The following is a 15,305-nucleotide window of genomic DNA, read 5'->3' on the forward strand; positions in this document are numbered from 1 at the left end:
CTTTTCCTCATTGGCGCAAACCTCAGGGGCGTCCCCCTGAAATGACGTCACGCTACCCGGATATTTAAGCCTACCTCTTTTGCTAGTTAATCGAGTTAGCAACTACTCAGATTACTACGGATGGGATTCGCTCTCCGTACCGAAGCTACTCTGCCACTCCAGCATTATCTGGAACTCTTATTGCTAACGGGGTGCCCACTCCTCGGGGGGCCTCTTCTGCTTCTTTCAGGTGCTATCAGGAACCGGTACTCACTCCTCAAGGGCCCATGTTCCCTGAGTCGCTGCCTGCACCTACAACCCTTTCTACTTGGAAGACTTCACTAACAGTTTCCATCTGTGAGTGCAACTACCATCTATTCCACAGGACTGCTTCCCTGGAACCAGGTACTCGCTCCTCGAGGGCCTGCCCTCTGTTCCAGTGCCAGACCTCTCATCTAGTGGATTCGCTGTGTGAGTACAAAACCACTGAGTCTCTCTACTCTAAGGGATCAGGTACTCGCTCCTCGAGGGCCAGCACAGCCAAGCAGAGCATTTGCTGTTCCAGCATCCTGTGGGATACTTGCCCAGCCGGGCTCAACATCTACTACTCATTACTGCCACCTCTGGTGGTTTCCAAAACTTTAAATAAAGATTCAAATCTGTGTTTGTGTGTCCAGAGTCTAGCCTGACACCGTGGTCCCTCACGGGACTGCCCCCTGTGGGCGTCATCAGCTGCTACTGGTCCAAGGATCCACCCAAACATCAATAACCATAACACATAGAATAGACTTAGTTTTTGGGTAGTTGCCAGGTTCTTATGGCCTGGATTGGCCACTGTTGGAAACAGGATGCTGGGCTTGATGGACCCTTGGTCTGACCCAGTATGGCATGTTCTTATGTTCCAGTTCATAGAGTACAATAAGAATTCCAAACAAGAATGTGGCAAACCCTTCACTACAGTACCAGTAACAAGGAAGTTGAATCTCAGATACAAAGTTAACCTGGTCCTGGGCATCAGAAAGTACAACTTTGTTCCTTTCATAGCTGATTCCACTACTACCGATTTTTTTTCATATGGAAGAAGTCTAACTCTCTGGTTTAAGATGTTTAGTTATTGGACATTGTAGCAAAAATCTTCAATCAGCTTTGTTAACATCTAGAAAAGCTGCATATCAACTATACATGTTACAATACACGTATAACTCTTTGCAACACTTTTTTTAAGATGTGGATAAAAGTGAGCCAGTTGATTTGGTATATCTGGGTTTTTAGAATGCATTTGACAAAGTACCTCATGAGAGACTCTTGAGGAAATTAAAAATTCATGGGATAGGAGGCAGTGTTTTGTTGTAGATTGGGAACTGGTTAAAAGAAAACAGAGTAGGGCTAAATGGCCAATTTTATCAGTGCAGAAAGGTGAATAATGGTGTGCCCCAGTGATCTGTACTAGCACCGCTGCTTAACACATTCATAAATTACCTGGATATGGGAACAAGTGAGGCGATCAAATTTGCTATTGATACAAAAGTATTCAAAGTTGTTAAATCACAAAAGGATTGTGAAAAATTGCATTAGAACCTTGCAAGAGTGGGAGACTGGGCATCCAAATGGCAGATGACATTTAATGTGGACAAGTGCAAATTGATGCTGTAGGGAAGAGCAACCCAAATTATAGCTACACAGTGCAAGGTTCCACTTTGGGAGTCACCACCCAAGGGAAGGAGCTAGGGGTAATCGTGGATAATATGTTGAAATTCTCTGCTTAGTGTGCATAGGCAGCCAAGAAAGCAAATAGAATGCTAGTAGTTATTAGCAAAGAAATCAGAATAAAACATATAATGTCTCTGTATCACTCCATGGTGGACCGCACCTTAAGTTATTTGTGCAGTTCTAGTCAATGCATCTCAAAAAAGACATAGCAGAATTAGAAAAGGTACAGAGAAGGGTGGCCAAAATGATAAAGGGGATGAAATGATTCCCCTATGAGGAAAGGCTAAAGAGGTTAGGGCTCTTCAATTTGGAGAAGACAGCTGAGGGGGAAATATGATGAGGTCTTTAAAATAAGGTGGAGTGGAACGAGTAACTGTGAATCGGTAGTTTGCTCTTTCAAAAAGAACAAAGACTAGAGGACATTCAATGAAGTCACTAGGTGATACATTTTAAGACAAATAGAAAATATTATTTACTCATCATATAATTAAATTGGAATTTGTTGCCAGAGGCTGTGGTGAAAGCTGTTAGTGTAGATGGGTTTAAAAAAAGTTTGAACAAGTTCCTGGAAGAAAAGTCTATAAAACTATTAAGGTGGACTTGGGCAAATCCACTGCTTATCCCTGGGATAAACAGCATGGAATCTATCAACCTTTTGGAATCCTGCCAGGTACTTGTGATCTGGATTGGCCACAGTTGGAAACAGGAAACTGGGCTTGATGGACTTTTGGTCTGATCCAATATGGCAAATCTTATGTTCTTATATAAGTTACAAGATATGACTCGGCAGCTTCCTTTAAACATTGTTCCATTTTACTCCTGTGCCATAAGAAGTGGAGACATGTGGAAAGTATCTAATTTGCTCAGCCTATGATGCATATAATGTGTCCTCAAGAATGTCTTGGTTGCTAGTGGAGCCAGAAGGCTAAGATGTTGATAAAAATCTTGCTGATGCTCCATGCACAAGGGATAATCTGTTTGGAGAGACGGTAAAATAAAAAGTAGACCTTATTAAAAGATTACGGCTGTGCTTTCCTTACCCTGTCAGCTCCTACACCTGAGCAGTCATCTACAGTCAGGAAACGTCAAACTGTGCATAGCAGGAAGCAATACTACTATTCTGGAAGAAGCTACCACGTCTACTTGTTTCAAAGACCTCACCCGAAACAACAGAGTAGGCCACATACTAGGGAAAGAGAATAACAAAAATCTAACCCTGCTTCTTACAACAGTTTAAATCTGAGATACATTTTTGATACTATCTTCTAGAGGGGGGAAGACTTCAACACTTCAGGCTATTTTGGTCTTTGATAACCGCAGATCGTCTGATATTAAGGATCATACAACAGCAATACTGGTTGGTTGAATTTCAGATCATTTTCACCACACAGTCCGCCAAGGAATCACTCTATGAATGTAGAGCAATTTCTCCAGCAAGAGCCGTCGACCCTTTTCCCTGCAAATGCAGTGGAAACAGTCCTCATACTACAAAGAAACTCAAGATTCTACTCCAAATAATTCCTGTCCAAAGAAAACAGGCAGTCTCTGCCTCATCTTGGATCTTAAAGATCTCAACAATCGCCTAAAGAAAAAAACAGTTTAAAATTGAACTCTCTAGGGATAGTCCTAATGCAATTGAAGATCAATCACTGCTTAACCACTGTAGACCTGAAGGATGCGTACATGCATATCCCAATTCACAAAAATCATGGAATTCCTGCAGTTCACCAGCACCAAGGATCATTACCAATACTGACATCTTCCCTTCGGCCTCTCTTCAGCACCCAGAATGTTTACAAAATGTCTTGCAGTAGTTGCTCCTCATCTAAGGAAGAGTAGTGCATTTGTTTTTCAATATTTGAATGAGTGACTTATATCCAGCCAGACCTTTTCCTCCATACCCTCCAAACTCTAGAATTCACTAGCAATTTCTCAAAATGCAGTTTGGAGCCGACTTGTGTAATTAGCTTCATAAAAGCTTGCCTGGATACTGCACAAGGAAAAGCATTTCTCCTCAGGAGAGGGCAGGTGAACTAACTGGTAATTCTAACTTCCAAATCAGAAGTGGGTTTCTGCCTGCTTTATGAAAATGTTGGTATATATGGTGGCAACAATCAGTTATTCTCTTTTTTTCATGTATTAACATAGGACAGGTGCAGTGGCACCTGAAGTCACAATAAAACCAATACTTACAGCAGCTTTCCCACAAGGTGAATATATCTAATACGTATCTGATCTCTGGCATGGTAGCTAGAAACTTCAAATCTGCACATAGGTCAGTCTTTCCACTAACCTTAATTTCAAATTCTGATGATCATAGATTTTTCTAGGATGGGAAGCTTATCTAAACAGCATTTGTTCTCAAGGAAATTGGTCTCTGCAGGAAAAAGTGCTGTCTACTCCACATAAATCATCTAGAGCAGCAGTCCCCAACCCTGTCCTGGGGGCCCACCGGCCAGTCGGGTTTTCAGGATATCCACAATGAATATGCATGAGAGAAAATTTGCATGTTATGGAGGTCGTGCATGCAAATTTTCTCTCATGTATATTCATTGTGGATATCCTGAAAACCTGACTGGCCGGTGGGCCCCCAGGACAGGGTTGGGGATCACTGATCTAGAGTAATCTTCCATGCTTTTTAAAGTATGAATTGTTCGCTAAAAGAAAATGGGGTGTTGATCCAAACAGACTATCAAGTAGCAATAGTGTCAACAAAAAGGAGGAACGGGCTCTCAGTTTGTCAAAAGGCATGCAACATATGGCAATAGGCAATTTCCCAAGGAATATACCTGATAGCTGTCTATCTCCTGGAAGCCAAAACCAAATAGCAGACAGGCTGTTACTAACTGCTACCCCATGAATAGACTATTAGGTAGCAGAAGAGGAGTTTCAACTTTGGGGCACTCAAAGATAGACCTCTTTGCCGTGGACAGTCCAGCAATGGACTGCCCAATATATGACAGGGGAGGAAGGGAGACAGTTCCTGCAAAAACCTCTTATAGAATTCTAAAGCAAAGCTGTCCCTCCCTAGAGATTTCCCATTCGGGAGTCTTGTCGTCATAGCCCTGCACAACTCTTCCATTATCTAAGCTGACATCCACTCCACCTGTCTGTTAACTCTGGTACATGGACATCTCAAGGGTACTCATTTAATTTGCCTAGATTGCACTCCTCCCAGTCTGTACACAACTTAGCAAAAACTTCTTAAAGCTCTCGGTTGATTTCAGGTAAATTGTGGGTCATGACACCATTACATCCTCAGATCCCATTCTAAAGATTTGGGTTGGCCTCTTGTTTTCCACCTGTTACCCAACTGCAGTTCCAGTTGTAAAACTATGGGACAGTGCTTCTTGTAATACTTTTCATGGTATTTGTGAATTCAGAAAGATTCTTTTTTTTTTTTTTTTTTTAATTCTTAGTCTTAGATACCACTAGGGCTTTTTTTTCTTTGAACCCTAATGGTTGATAGTTTACAAGCTTTTTTATATTGTTGTGTGGAAAATTATGCCAGTTTAACATACTGTAAATTTTATTGTAACTGTAAAGTTATATTCTCTGTAGTTGCAGGCTGAGTACTAAAACAGGCCTGCTTTTCTTTAGGTTGTATAATGAGACTATACCTGTTTGTTTGGTTTCATCTTCAGCAGGACATTTGAGTTGCAAAGCATTTTCTGCTGGGCATTTCATATGGTACCTATCACCTGTTAATATAGATTTTGGAAAGAGCCCTGTGTCTTGGCCCCCAGCCAAGAACTGTTGCTACAGATACTGGAAGGTGATACAAAGTGGAAAAAAAATCCCCGATTAGTTGCAAATGAAGATTTATGGTGTCTGATCCTAACCTTGTTTCCAGCTCAACTGGAAACCCAAATGAGTAGGAGGGAACTACCAAGCGAAAAATAATTGATTCCCGAGTCCAGTTTCTGCGCCTTGTACTGGGGATGCTGTGAATGCAGTGTTCAGTTCCTAGGTAAAGAAAGTCTTTTGTCACCAAAATTAAATATATGGAGGTTTTTTTACTATTTATTTATTTAAAATTTTTTCTAGGTCTTCACAATAAGGCACATAACTTCATGTTGCTTAAGTGTGTTAAATTATATCAACTAAACAGGTACCATCAAATACTGTAACATGGTTTCATATTAAATATTAATTGGTGGGTGTGAAAAGTAATGTCTACTTCTATCTATATCAGCTATAAGATAAATTAATACTTAAATCTAGTCATTTGTTGTTGAAATAAAATAAAATATACACAATTCGAGTAATGTGGTGTGTGTGTATGTGGGAGTTCTGCTGACCGCATCCTACAATTCCCTGGATTCTACTCTCCATTCTCTTTGTGGTATACTTTCTTAAATAGACATGTTTTTAAACTTTTTCTGAATGTTTTGATGTCCCTTTGCATTCTGATTTCTAAGGGCATGGTGTTCCATATTATAGGTCCTGCTAGGGATAGGGCCCTATCCCTTTCTTGAGTTAGTCTAGCAGTTTTTACTGAGGGAATAATTAGCTGTGCTTTGTTTGCTGTTCTCAGGTTTCTGTTAGGGAAGTGTACACGAAGGGCCGTGTTTAGCCATTCTGCCTTTTCGTCATGTATTCATTTATGTATGGTGCATAGAGTCTTGTATTGTATTATTTGTTCAATGGGTAGCCAGTGTAGTTCAATTAGGGTATCAGTGATATAGTTTCTTTTACTTTAATGGAGCTGTTCTATTTTGAGGAGAGGGTAGGAAGAAGAGGGATTTGATTATCTACTACAAGCTTTTCTCTAAGTAGCTTTTTTCATATTGAGAGCAATTGCTAAAAGAGAGCATCACCTATTAGGCTAGATGAAAGCTTAAACCTCTTTCAGAGGAAAGGCTGCTTTACTACTAGATTGTTAGCATTTTGAAATATGTTGCCAATATAGAGAAAAGACGATCAATAAAATATTTGGATAGAAACAATATATTTTATGATGCTAATAAAATGTTTATATATACAACAAGCCTTTGAAACTTCTGAAGTCCTTTGCCTGGTGAAGGGACTTCCATCAGTTGGGGGGCTTGCATCTTTAAATCTTCATTGGCATTTATAAATATATTGAGTCCAATTTGATAACAGTGCGCTTAGGGCTGAAGTCCATGTGTACAGAGTATGCTCGAACTTCAGACCAAAGTTTCAAAGTGGACTTGCATGCTTAAGTCAATTTTGAAAATTAGCAGGACTGCGCATGCCTTTCTACAGTATGGATGTGCACATTTATACCTGTAATGTCCACGAGAATATTTTAAGCACAATTTTGAGGGTATTTCTTTAAACTAGAAAGTTGTTTGAATCTTTTTACAAGTAGACAACATTGTTTCATTTGTCTGGAATATTATATGTAATCATTGCAGAGAAGATAAAGTGCTTCATCATGTTATGGGTCAGTTCAGCCAAATTTAGAACTTAGAAACAAAACATTGCAAAGTCTTCTGAGTTTTGTTTTGTTTGGGTTTTTTTTTTTGGGGGGGGGGGCGTAATAGAGAAAAAGAGGAGTGACTGATTTGCCACCAAAAATGTGTCCATTGGCAATATTTTTTGGATTGTATTTTCCCCTTTTTTGTTCAGGGCAGTCTATATCTAGGGATTCCCCACTTGTGAAGACTCACCCATCTTACTTGTCCTTGGAGAAAGCAAGACTTGCTTATCAGTAATAGGTATTCTTTGAGGACAGCAGATGGTAAGCCCTCACCAGTGGGTGATGTCATCTAATGTAGCTGATAAGGGAGATACCCAAAAATGAAGTATATTTGCCAGGTACTTGTAGCCTGGATTGGCCACTGTTGGAGACAGGATACTGGGCTTGATGGACCTTGGTCTGACCCAGTATGGCATTTCTTATGTTTTTAAGATTTACACACAAGCTTCTAGAAGCTTTTGGTGTGGCTGGAACAAACTCAGTTCATGTTGATAGCTATGAAAGGAGAGCCAACTCCAAGGGGAGGCAGGTAGGTTTTGTGAGGACTCCTGTTAGTGGTAAGCAACTCTTGCTTTCCTTTGCACCTCCCACTGCTTCTGAGTACATGGGCACTGGACATAGCCAGGCATGTTTGGCAACCATGACATCCTTATTGGGAGGACTTGACTCCCGCCATCCTCTGGAAGGAGCCAGTAAATATGTAATGCAGAGCAGTTGGAACTTTTTCACATCCATGGCCAAACATTGAGGCTGGTCTGTACCAAGAACCCAGGCATCCACAGAAATGCCTATAACAGGTGTAGATAGCTGGTCTTCCAGTGTTACAAGCTGGTTGAGTTTTCAGAATATCCACAATGACTAGGCATGAGATACATTTGTATGCAATGGAGGCAGTGCATTTCATGAGTATACAGTATGGATCTCATGAGTGTACAATATGGATAGCTTAAAAACCTGACCAACTTGTGGCATCCGAAGATCAGAGTTGCCTATGCCTGGCCTCTGATAGAGATGAGGTCTGCTCATGGAGAATCTGTGTACTTTTTCTTAACTCATTTAGATCCAATGTTCACAATATAGGGAAATTACATACAGAGAGCAGGGGTGACCAAGTCTGATCAAGAACTACAAACAGATCTGATTTTCAAGACATCCACAATGAATATGCATACGAGAGATTTGTATGAACTGCCTCTATTGTATGCAACTCTTATGCGTTTTCATAGTGGATATCCTGAAAATCGGACCTATTTGTGACTCTTGAGGACCAGAGTTGGCCACCCCTGTACTAATATATGTCCAAACCTGGGAATTCTTCCAGTTTAGCCTGGAGACTCCGAAAATTTAGACAAATTACTGGGTCTTGCGGCAGGACCCTAAAATCCCCAGATGGCGCAGGTGCAGTGCTGCTATTTTTGACTTTGTAGCGCGCCGCTCTTTCATCTCACGTGCACGTGATGTGAGAGAGAGAGAGCTCTGTTAGACTAATATATAGATATATATTCTTATAGAGTTCTCTCTCTCACATCACGTGCACGTGAGATGAAAGAGACAAAAGTGCCCCTTTTGGGCCTCTTACATCACTGTAAGAAGGGCCTTTCCAGCTCAGGGTGGGTCTAAGGCGCTACAGACCCTTGCACCAATCCTGTGCATGAGGCTTGCAGGGGCCCGTGGTAAAGATTTCCAAGGCCAGAGACAGAAATGCCTGCAGCTCTGCATATTCAGACAGCTGAGCTCCCCATGCTTTGCATACCACATAGCCTCAATGACAGAGGAGAGGTAGGGGTTACTCAGTATTCAGTAATTAGTTTTAAATGACAATAGTGATCAGTACCTGCTCTCCTTCCCCCTGCTTTCCCACCCTGCTAATCTTGAGAAATCTCAGGGTAAGAAGAACTCAGAAGTTCCATGGATATCTCAGATCCATGTGAGCTAAACCAAATTCAAAGCCACTCGTGTCCCACCCTATGGACTATTCTTTATTGTAATTTATTCCATGAACTGTGTGAAATATACAAGGTACCTTTTTAAAACCTACCCACTGAGCTATCCTTGTGTTCACATATGTGCCTGTTCTCATACCATGTGATTTTTTTCTTGTGTCTGACAAACCCTGCGCATGACTGCTGCAAAACCAGCACACTCCAAGCCTAGCAAACATTTTTTTCCCCTTTTCGCAACTGATCTGGCCAAGTCTTGGATCATTTAATAGTATTAGATAAATATCGTTGGGTCAGGTCTGCTCCCTGAGCTGAACAGAGATGCTGCAGAGTTAGCATTTACAGTTTCGGGGTGGGGAAAGATTCCCAGTCATTATGCAACATTAATACCTAGAAGCCGAATTTGGGGCCAATCATTGCAGAGTTCTGGAGGGAGCGCTGGTGCATGGTCCTCAGCCAAGGACTGTTGATGTGATTGGGCCAGGCGACTTGAGATGGGATCTTAATATGGGGAAATTAATCCACAAGCAGCTACAAATGAAAGCTTATGGTGCCAGATCCCAGCCCTGCATACAATTGAATTGGAAGCCTAAAAGAGCAGGATGAAACTGCTGGGACAAAAGTAAAAGCCTGCAAATCTAAAAGAGGAGACAACGCCTCTGCGTTGGAGAGTGGGAGGAAAACTGCTGTCTAAAACAAATTTAGACTTGTTGCAGTAGTACGCATAAATGGACAGGAGACAAAATACCAGTTAATTATGGGGACAGCATTCATGAAGAATTTATGGTTTGTTAAATATTGCAAGATAAAAAGAGAGTTTAATAAACAGTTTTGGCTCTAAAAAATGAATTGCATACAGTAACAGGATTTAACAATAAAGCCATGAGCCTAATATCTGATCATGCCTAGTACCAAGGACACTGATGCTGTTCTTTATTCAGTGTTCTATTTTAGAATCTTTCAGTGCTTAAAATGTGTAGCTGCTGTATAGGCTTCTACTATGAGTTAATATCTGCTGAGTCCAGCCAGTGATCTGCTGGTGCAAACATTCCATGAAACCATGTAACAAATGGTAGTGTATTCCATGGAAATACTGACCACCTCCTTTTTATTTCTATTTTAGGTGGATTCCAACAATGGCAACTAACAAGTATGTCAGATTTGTATATACTGAAATTCTGATTATTTTTTTCCTCTCCCCCCAAGCCATCTCTACCCCTGTCACTGTGAAATAGTTGTTACATGTTATATGCCCTAATTTTTTTATGCTGTTTGTATACAGCACATAGCATACAATTTCATGAAAAGCTTTTTATAGAAAAATCACAATACTTCCATGTTCTCTTTTCTAGTACTTGGACAAGTATGTTTTACCAGAAGCTTAGTTTTTATTTTTACTACTATTAATTTTGATTCCTCTAATAAATTTTCATTTTATTTTGTACCTATATGTTCCTATGAAATTTGTATGGAATCCCCCAGTTATCCTGTTTTGAAGTTATTTATTGAAAATTGCTTCCTAGCGTGCAACCAGAGGGACTCAGGACCAATGGGTTATGCTCCCCTGCCAGCAGATGGAGACTGAGTCAGATTTCAAAGCTGATGTCACCCTAGATACACCCCTGCACTGACCTCAGCCCTCCAGTATTTCTCCATTTCCAGCAGATGGTGGACGTACCTCTCTCTATGAGGATTGCTGTACTTTTTGGAAGGAGAAATTCTACACTTAAATTGGAGACAAAATTGAGCCCCACTCTCCTGCAGTGTTACTTAAGGTCCCTCCCCCAGTAGAGAATTCCTGAGGTGATTTCCGAGATCCCTCAGTGGTGTGCCTTGGTCTGGTAGCCAGTTCCTGGCGTGGACTTCGCTGCTTAAGCAGCTGAAAGGCAGCACGTACAGGAAGCCGAGCATGGCGGTGATGGCCAAATCCCTCTCTCCCCGCAGCCAGAGACTGTCTCTGTACTCAGCTGGTAAGCGCTGAGCCCAGGTAAGTTTAAAAAAAAAAATTTACCTCCCGATTCAGAGACGTTTGCAGGTGTTTTCGGTAACACTTCCTCCTGTCTCCTGGCTCGGCACACCATACCAACATCATTCCTGATCCAGTTGGATTAAGGGGAAGTGGGTTTCTGAGCAGGTTGAGCGGCTCCCCCCGATGGGCTAGGCCCCACTTTAGACTTGGTCGGCACACAGTGTGGTAGGCTGCGGTGGTGCCATCTTGCATGAGTCTTTGTGCGTGCCGTATTGCCCTCTATAGAACGTCTGTACACGCAGGGCATGAGATCTGTGCACGCCCTGCATGCATAACATCGCGTGCATATATACGTGCACAACCTACTAAGTGCAGAATATAGGTAAAGCCGGGAGCATGGGCTGTGTTTGTGCCTCGCTGCATCCCGCCTAGGCACCCAACATTTGTGCGCACAAAATTTTAAGCACAAGCTGACAGAACGCACAGTTAGTGCCACCAATGGCTCCGGCAGCCGAGAAACATAAGCACCTTTCTCTCTGTGCTGCTTGTCATATTAGGCCTTAACAGTCTGACCTGGATTCCAACTTATGTCAGCACTGTGAGGAAGCCCAGGGAAAGCTGGCTTCTCCGGACTTTGCTAAGCCCGGCTCCTCCCATTCAGAGGATCTGTTAGCCACAGCCATAACTGGAAGTACCACAGGTCTGAGTACGCCCGTGACTGGGTCATCCAGGGTAGAGGGAAATTCAGTGGTTCCTACCCTAGTACCTCCTAGGCTAGGCATGGACCCAGCTGTCTTCTCTTGGGTGGAATTTTTCCAGGGCCTTCAAGCCTTCAAAAGGCACAGTCTGCTACCTCGCCTCTGTCAAGATGGAATGTCAGCCGGTAAGCCCTCCTTCTCCCAGTCAATCAGCAGACTTCGAGGCATGCTCCACCTCACCAAGGGTATTCCTGGTAGGGATCCAGATGGCATGGAAGAAGAGGAGGATACAGATTCCTTGGAAGATGGAGAAATTCCCCCTGGCTTAGGACTGTATTGGACCATGTTACGTTTTTTCCATGGAGACAAATTGTTGGCCCTGGTTTCCCAGACCCTGAGAATGCTGGGCGTTCCTGGGGCGGACTCTATGATGGAACCAAAGAAGAATCTCATTCTAATTTCCCTATGGAAAGCCTCTTGATCCTTTCCCGTAGTGGAAGCCATCCAGGAGTTGATTGCCCTGAAGCACGTTTTAAAGGGGAACGAGCATTAGAAGCTCTGTACCGACTGAATCTGGCAGTGAGAGAACATTTGTGTTTCTCTAAAGTGGATGCACTGGTCTGTGCTGCTCTAAGCGAACAACTATCCCAATGGAGGGAGGAGTAGCTTTAAAGGATGCGCATGATAGATGGATGGAGTCTATCATGTGCATCCTCTATCTGTAATAGAGGTCTTTAAATTCATGAGAGGTCTTGAACAAGTAGATCTGAATCTGTTATTTACACTTTAGGATAATAGAAGGACTAGGGGGCACTCCATGAAGTTAGCAAGTAGCACATTTAAGACTAATCGGAGAAAATTCATTTTCAGTTCAACGCACAATTAAGCTCTGGAATTTGTTGACAGAGGATGTGGTTAGTGCAGTTAGTGTAGCTGGGTTTAAAAAAGTTATGGATAAGTTCTTGGAGGAGAAGTTCATTAACTGCTATTAATCAAGTTGACTTAGGGAATGGCCTCTGCTATTACTGGCATCAGTAGCATGGTATCTTCTTAGTGTTTGGGTACTTGCCAGGTTCTTGTAACCTGGTTTGGCCTCTGTTGGAAACAGGATGCTGGGCTTAATGGACCCTTGGTCTGACCCAGCATGGTAATTTCTTATGTTCGTATCCTTAAACAGGCCGTTGACACAGTAGCTATGACCTTACAGATTGCTTCTTATTATGCCTGGTTGCTCGTTCGTGCCTACTCCTCTCTCAGGAGGTGGATGACTCAGGGGTGAATTCCAGAGTGATTATGGAACCCTCCACTGCATTTTTAGTGGATGCAGGCTCGGATCTAGTCCATACTTTGGCCAGAGGAGTGGTCTCAGTAGCGACCAGAAGATAGCTATGGCTGCGGAATTGGTCAGCAGATGCAACCTCCAAGACAAATCTTACAAAGATGCCCTTTAAAGGATCACTCCCTTTCAGAAGCGAATTGAAAAAACTGGCCAGTAAATTGGGCAAATTTCCAGTTCTCCGGCTACCAGAAGATAAGAGAAAGCAGTTACCCTTTGGGAGTGAGTTCTCAGTCCTTTCGTAGTCGACAGCCCAGGAGAGTGGCAGGCTCAGTGAAATTTTGCTGATCCACCCTCGGAACGAGAAGATAGAGGGTCAGCTGTCCCTCTTCTACCAGAGATTGGTTGAGATCACTTCGGACAAATGGGTACTGGAGGTAATTCAAGATAGGTATGCGCTGGAATTTCAAAGCACCACTCGGGACATATTCATGATGTCTCCTTGCCACTCCCAGCACAAGAAACAGGCAGTGGAGACTAATCTTTTAAGGCTCCTCAGGATGAGGGCTATAGTCCCAATACCTGCGTCCCAGGAAAATACAGGGTGGTGTTATATCTATTTCTTCATACTCCAGGAAGATTCTTTTTACCCCCCATCCTGGACCTCAAGAGCGTCAACCGACATCCACAAATTAATCATTTCCACATGGAAACCATACACTCCATGATAATGGCTGTACAATTGGGAGAGTTCGTAACCTGCCTGGACCTATCCGAGGCCAATCTACATATTCCAATCCATCAAGAACACCTTTTCCTACACTTTATGGTACTGGGTCGCCATTAACTGTTCCAGGCACTGCCCTTTGTCCTAGCCATTGCCCCCAGAACATTTCTCAAATAATGACTTCAGATCAGTCTTGCAATCATTAATATTCTCCAATATAGACTACTGCAACTCTCTATTCCTCAACTTACCTCTAAACACCATTCAACCTCTCCAAATCCTGCAAAAAGCATGACCACATCACCCCAACCCTCATATCACTTCATTGGCTGCCAATAAAATACAGGATCGAATATAAAGTCCTTTCCATCCTACATAAAATTATATATGAAGAACAGAAAAATTGGCTAAGCCCCTTCATTTAACTCCATACCCCAAGTAGAAACCTGAGGTCAGCAAATAAAGGACTCCTAAAAACACCACCAACGCACTCAAATCAACTCACCTCTACTCAAAATAGAGCGATATCCCTTGGTAGGCCAAATCTTTGGAACTCCCTCCCAACTAAACTCAGAATTCAAGAAAACCTAAAAACATTCAAAAAAGAATTAAAAATTTGGTTGTTCAACAAAGCATATTAAACCACCCAAAGAATAAACTAATCATCACCGCCCTCCATTACAATCTCATGATTAAATGAATATCAGCACAACTATACTTTTCTAAAATAAGAATGAACTCGTTTTGATCTTAAGCATGAATTTGTTTACTACTAAGCCTAATAACATGTTATGTTTTTACACTCCTTGTCAACCTTTTTATTCCTATAACCTTATTTTGTAAACAGTTATGATGGCGTTATTTTGATGTTTCCAAATGACGGTATATAAAACTCGTTAAATAAATGGTGGTCGTAGTAGTAAGAACATAAGAAATTGCCATGCTGGGTCAGACCAAGGGTCCATCAAGCCCAGTATCCTGTTTCCAACAGAGGCCAAAACCAGGCCACAAGAACCTGGCAATTACCCAAACACTAAGAAGATCCCATGCTACTGATGCAAATAATAGCAGTGGCAATTCCCTAAGTATAATTGATTAATAGCCATTAATGGACTTCTCCTCCAAGAACTTATCCAAACCTTTTTTGAACCCAGCTACACGAACTGCACTAACCACCTCCTCTGGCAACAAATTCCAGAGCTTTATTGTGCATTGAGTGAAAAAGAATTTACTCCGATTAGTCTTAAATGTGTTACTTGCTAACTTCATGGAATGCCCTCTAGTCCTTCTATTATTCGAAAGTGTAAATAACCGAGTCACATCTACTCGTTCAACACCTCTCATGATCTTAAAGACCTCTATCATATCCCCCCTCAGCCGTCTCTTCTCCAAGCTGAACAGTCCTAACCTCTTCAGCCTTTCCTCATAGGGGAGCTGTTCCACCCCCTTTATCATTTTGGTTGCCCTTCTCTGTACGTTCTCCATCGCAACTATATCTTTTTTGAGATGCGGTGACCAGAATTGTACACAGTATTCAAGGTGCGGTCTCACCATGGAGCG

The 15,305-nt window shown here is 42.1% G+C and overlaps 1 protein-coding gene across 3 annotated transcripts in view; it reads left to right on the forward strand.

Annotated features, from left to right (window-relative positions):
- The window catches only part of NAP1L4 (nucleosome assembly protein 1 like 4), a 110,973-nt gene that overhangs the window by 9,976 nt on the left and 85,692 nt on the right, over positions 1 to 15,305 (forward strand). For all 3 annotated transcript variants that reach the window (XR_003853257.1, XR_003853258.1, XM_029582762.1), the window contains exon 2: positions 10,199 to 10,225. Coding sequence is in view for 1 of the 3 variants with exons in the window: in XM_029582762.1 (XP_029438622.1) it covers positions 10,212 to 10,225 (14 nt within the window). In the remaining 2 variants the exon portion in view is untranslated. The remainder of the gene's footprint in view (positions 1 to 10,198; positions 10,226 to 15,305) is intronic.

This window comes from Rhinatrema bivittatum, chromosome 17, assembly GCF_901001135.1.
Source record: "Rhinatrema bivittatum chromosome 17, aRhiBiv1.1, whole genome shotgun sequence".
Taxonomy (NCBI): Eukaryota; Metazoa; Chordata; class Amphibia; order Gymnophiona; family Rhinatrematidae; genus Rhinatrema; species Rhinatrema bivittatum.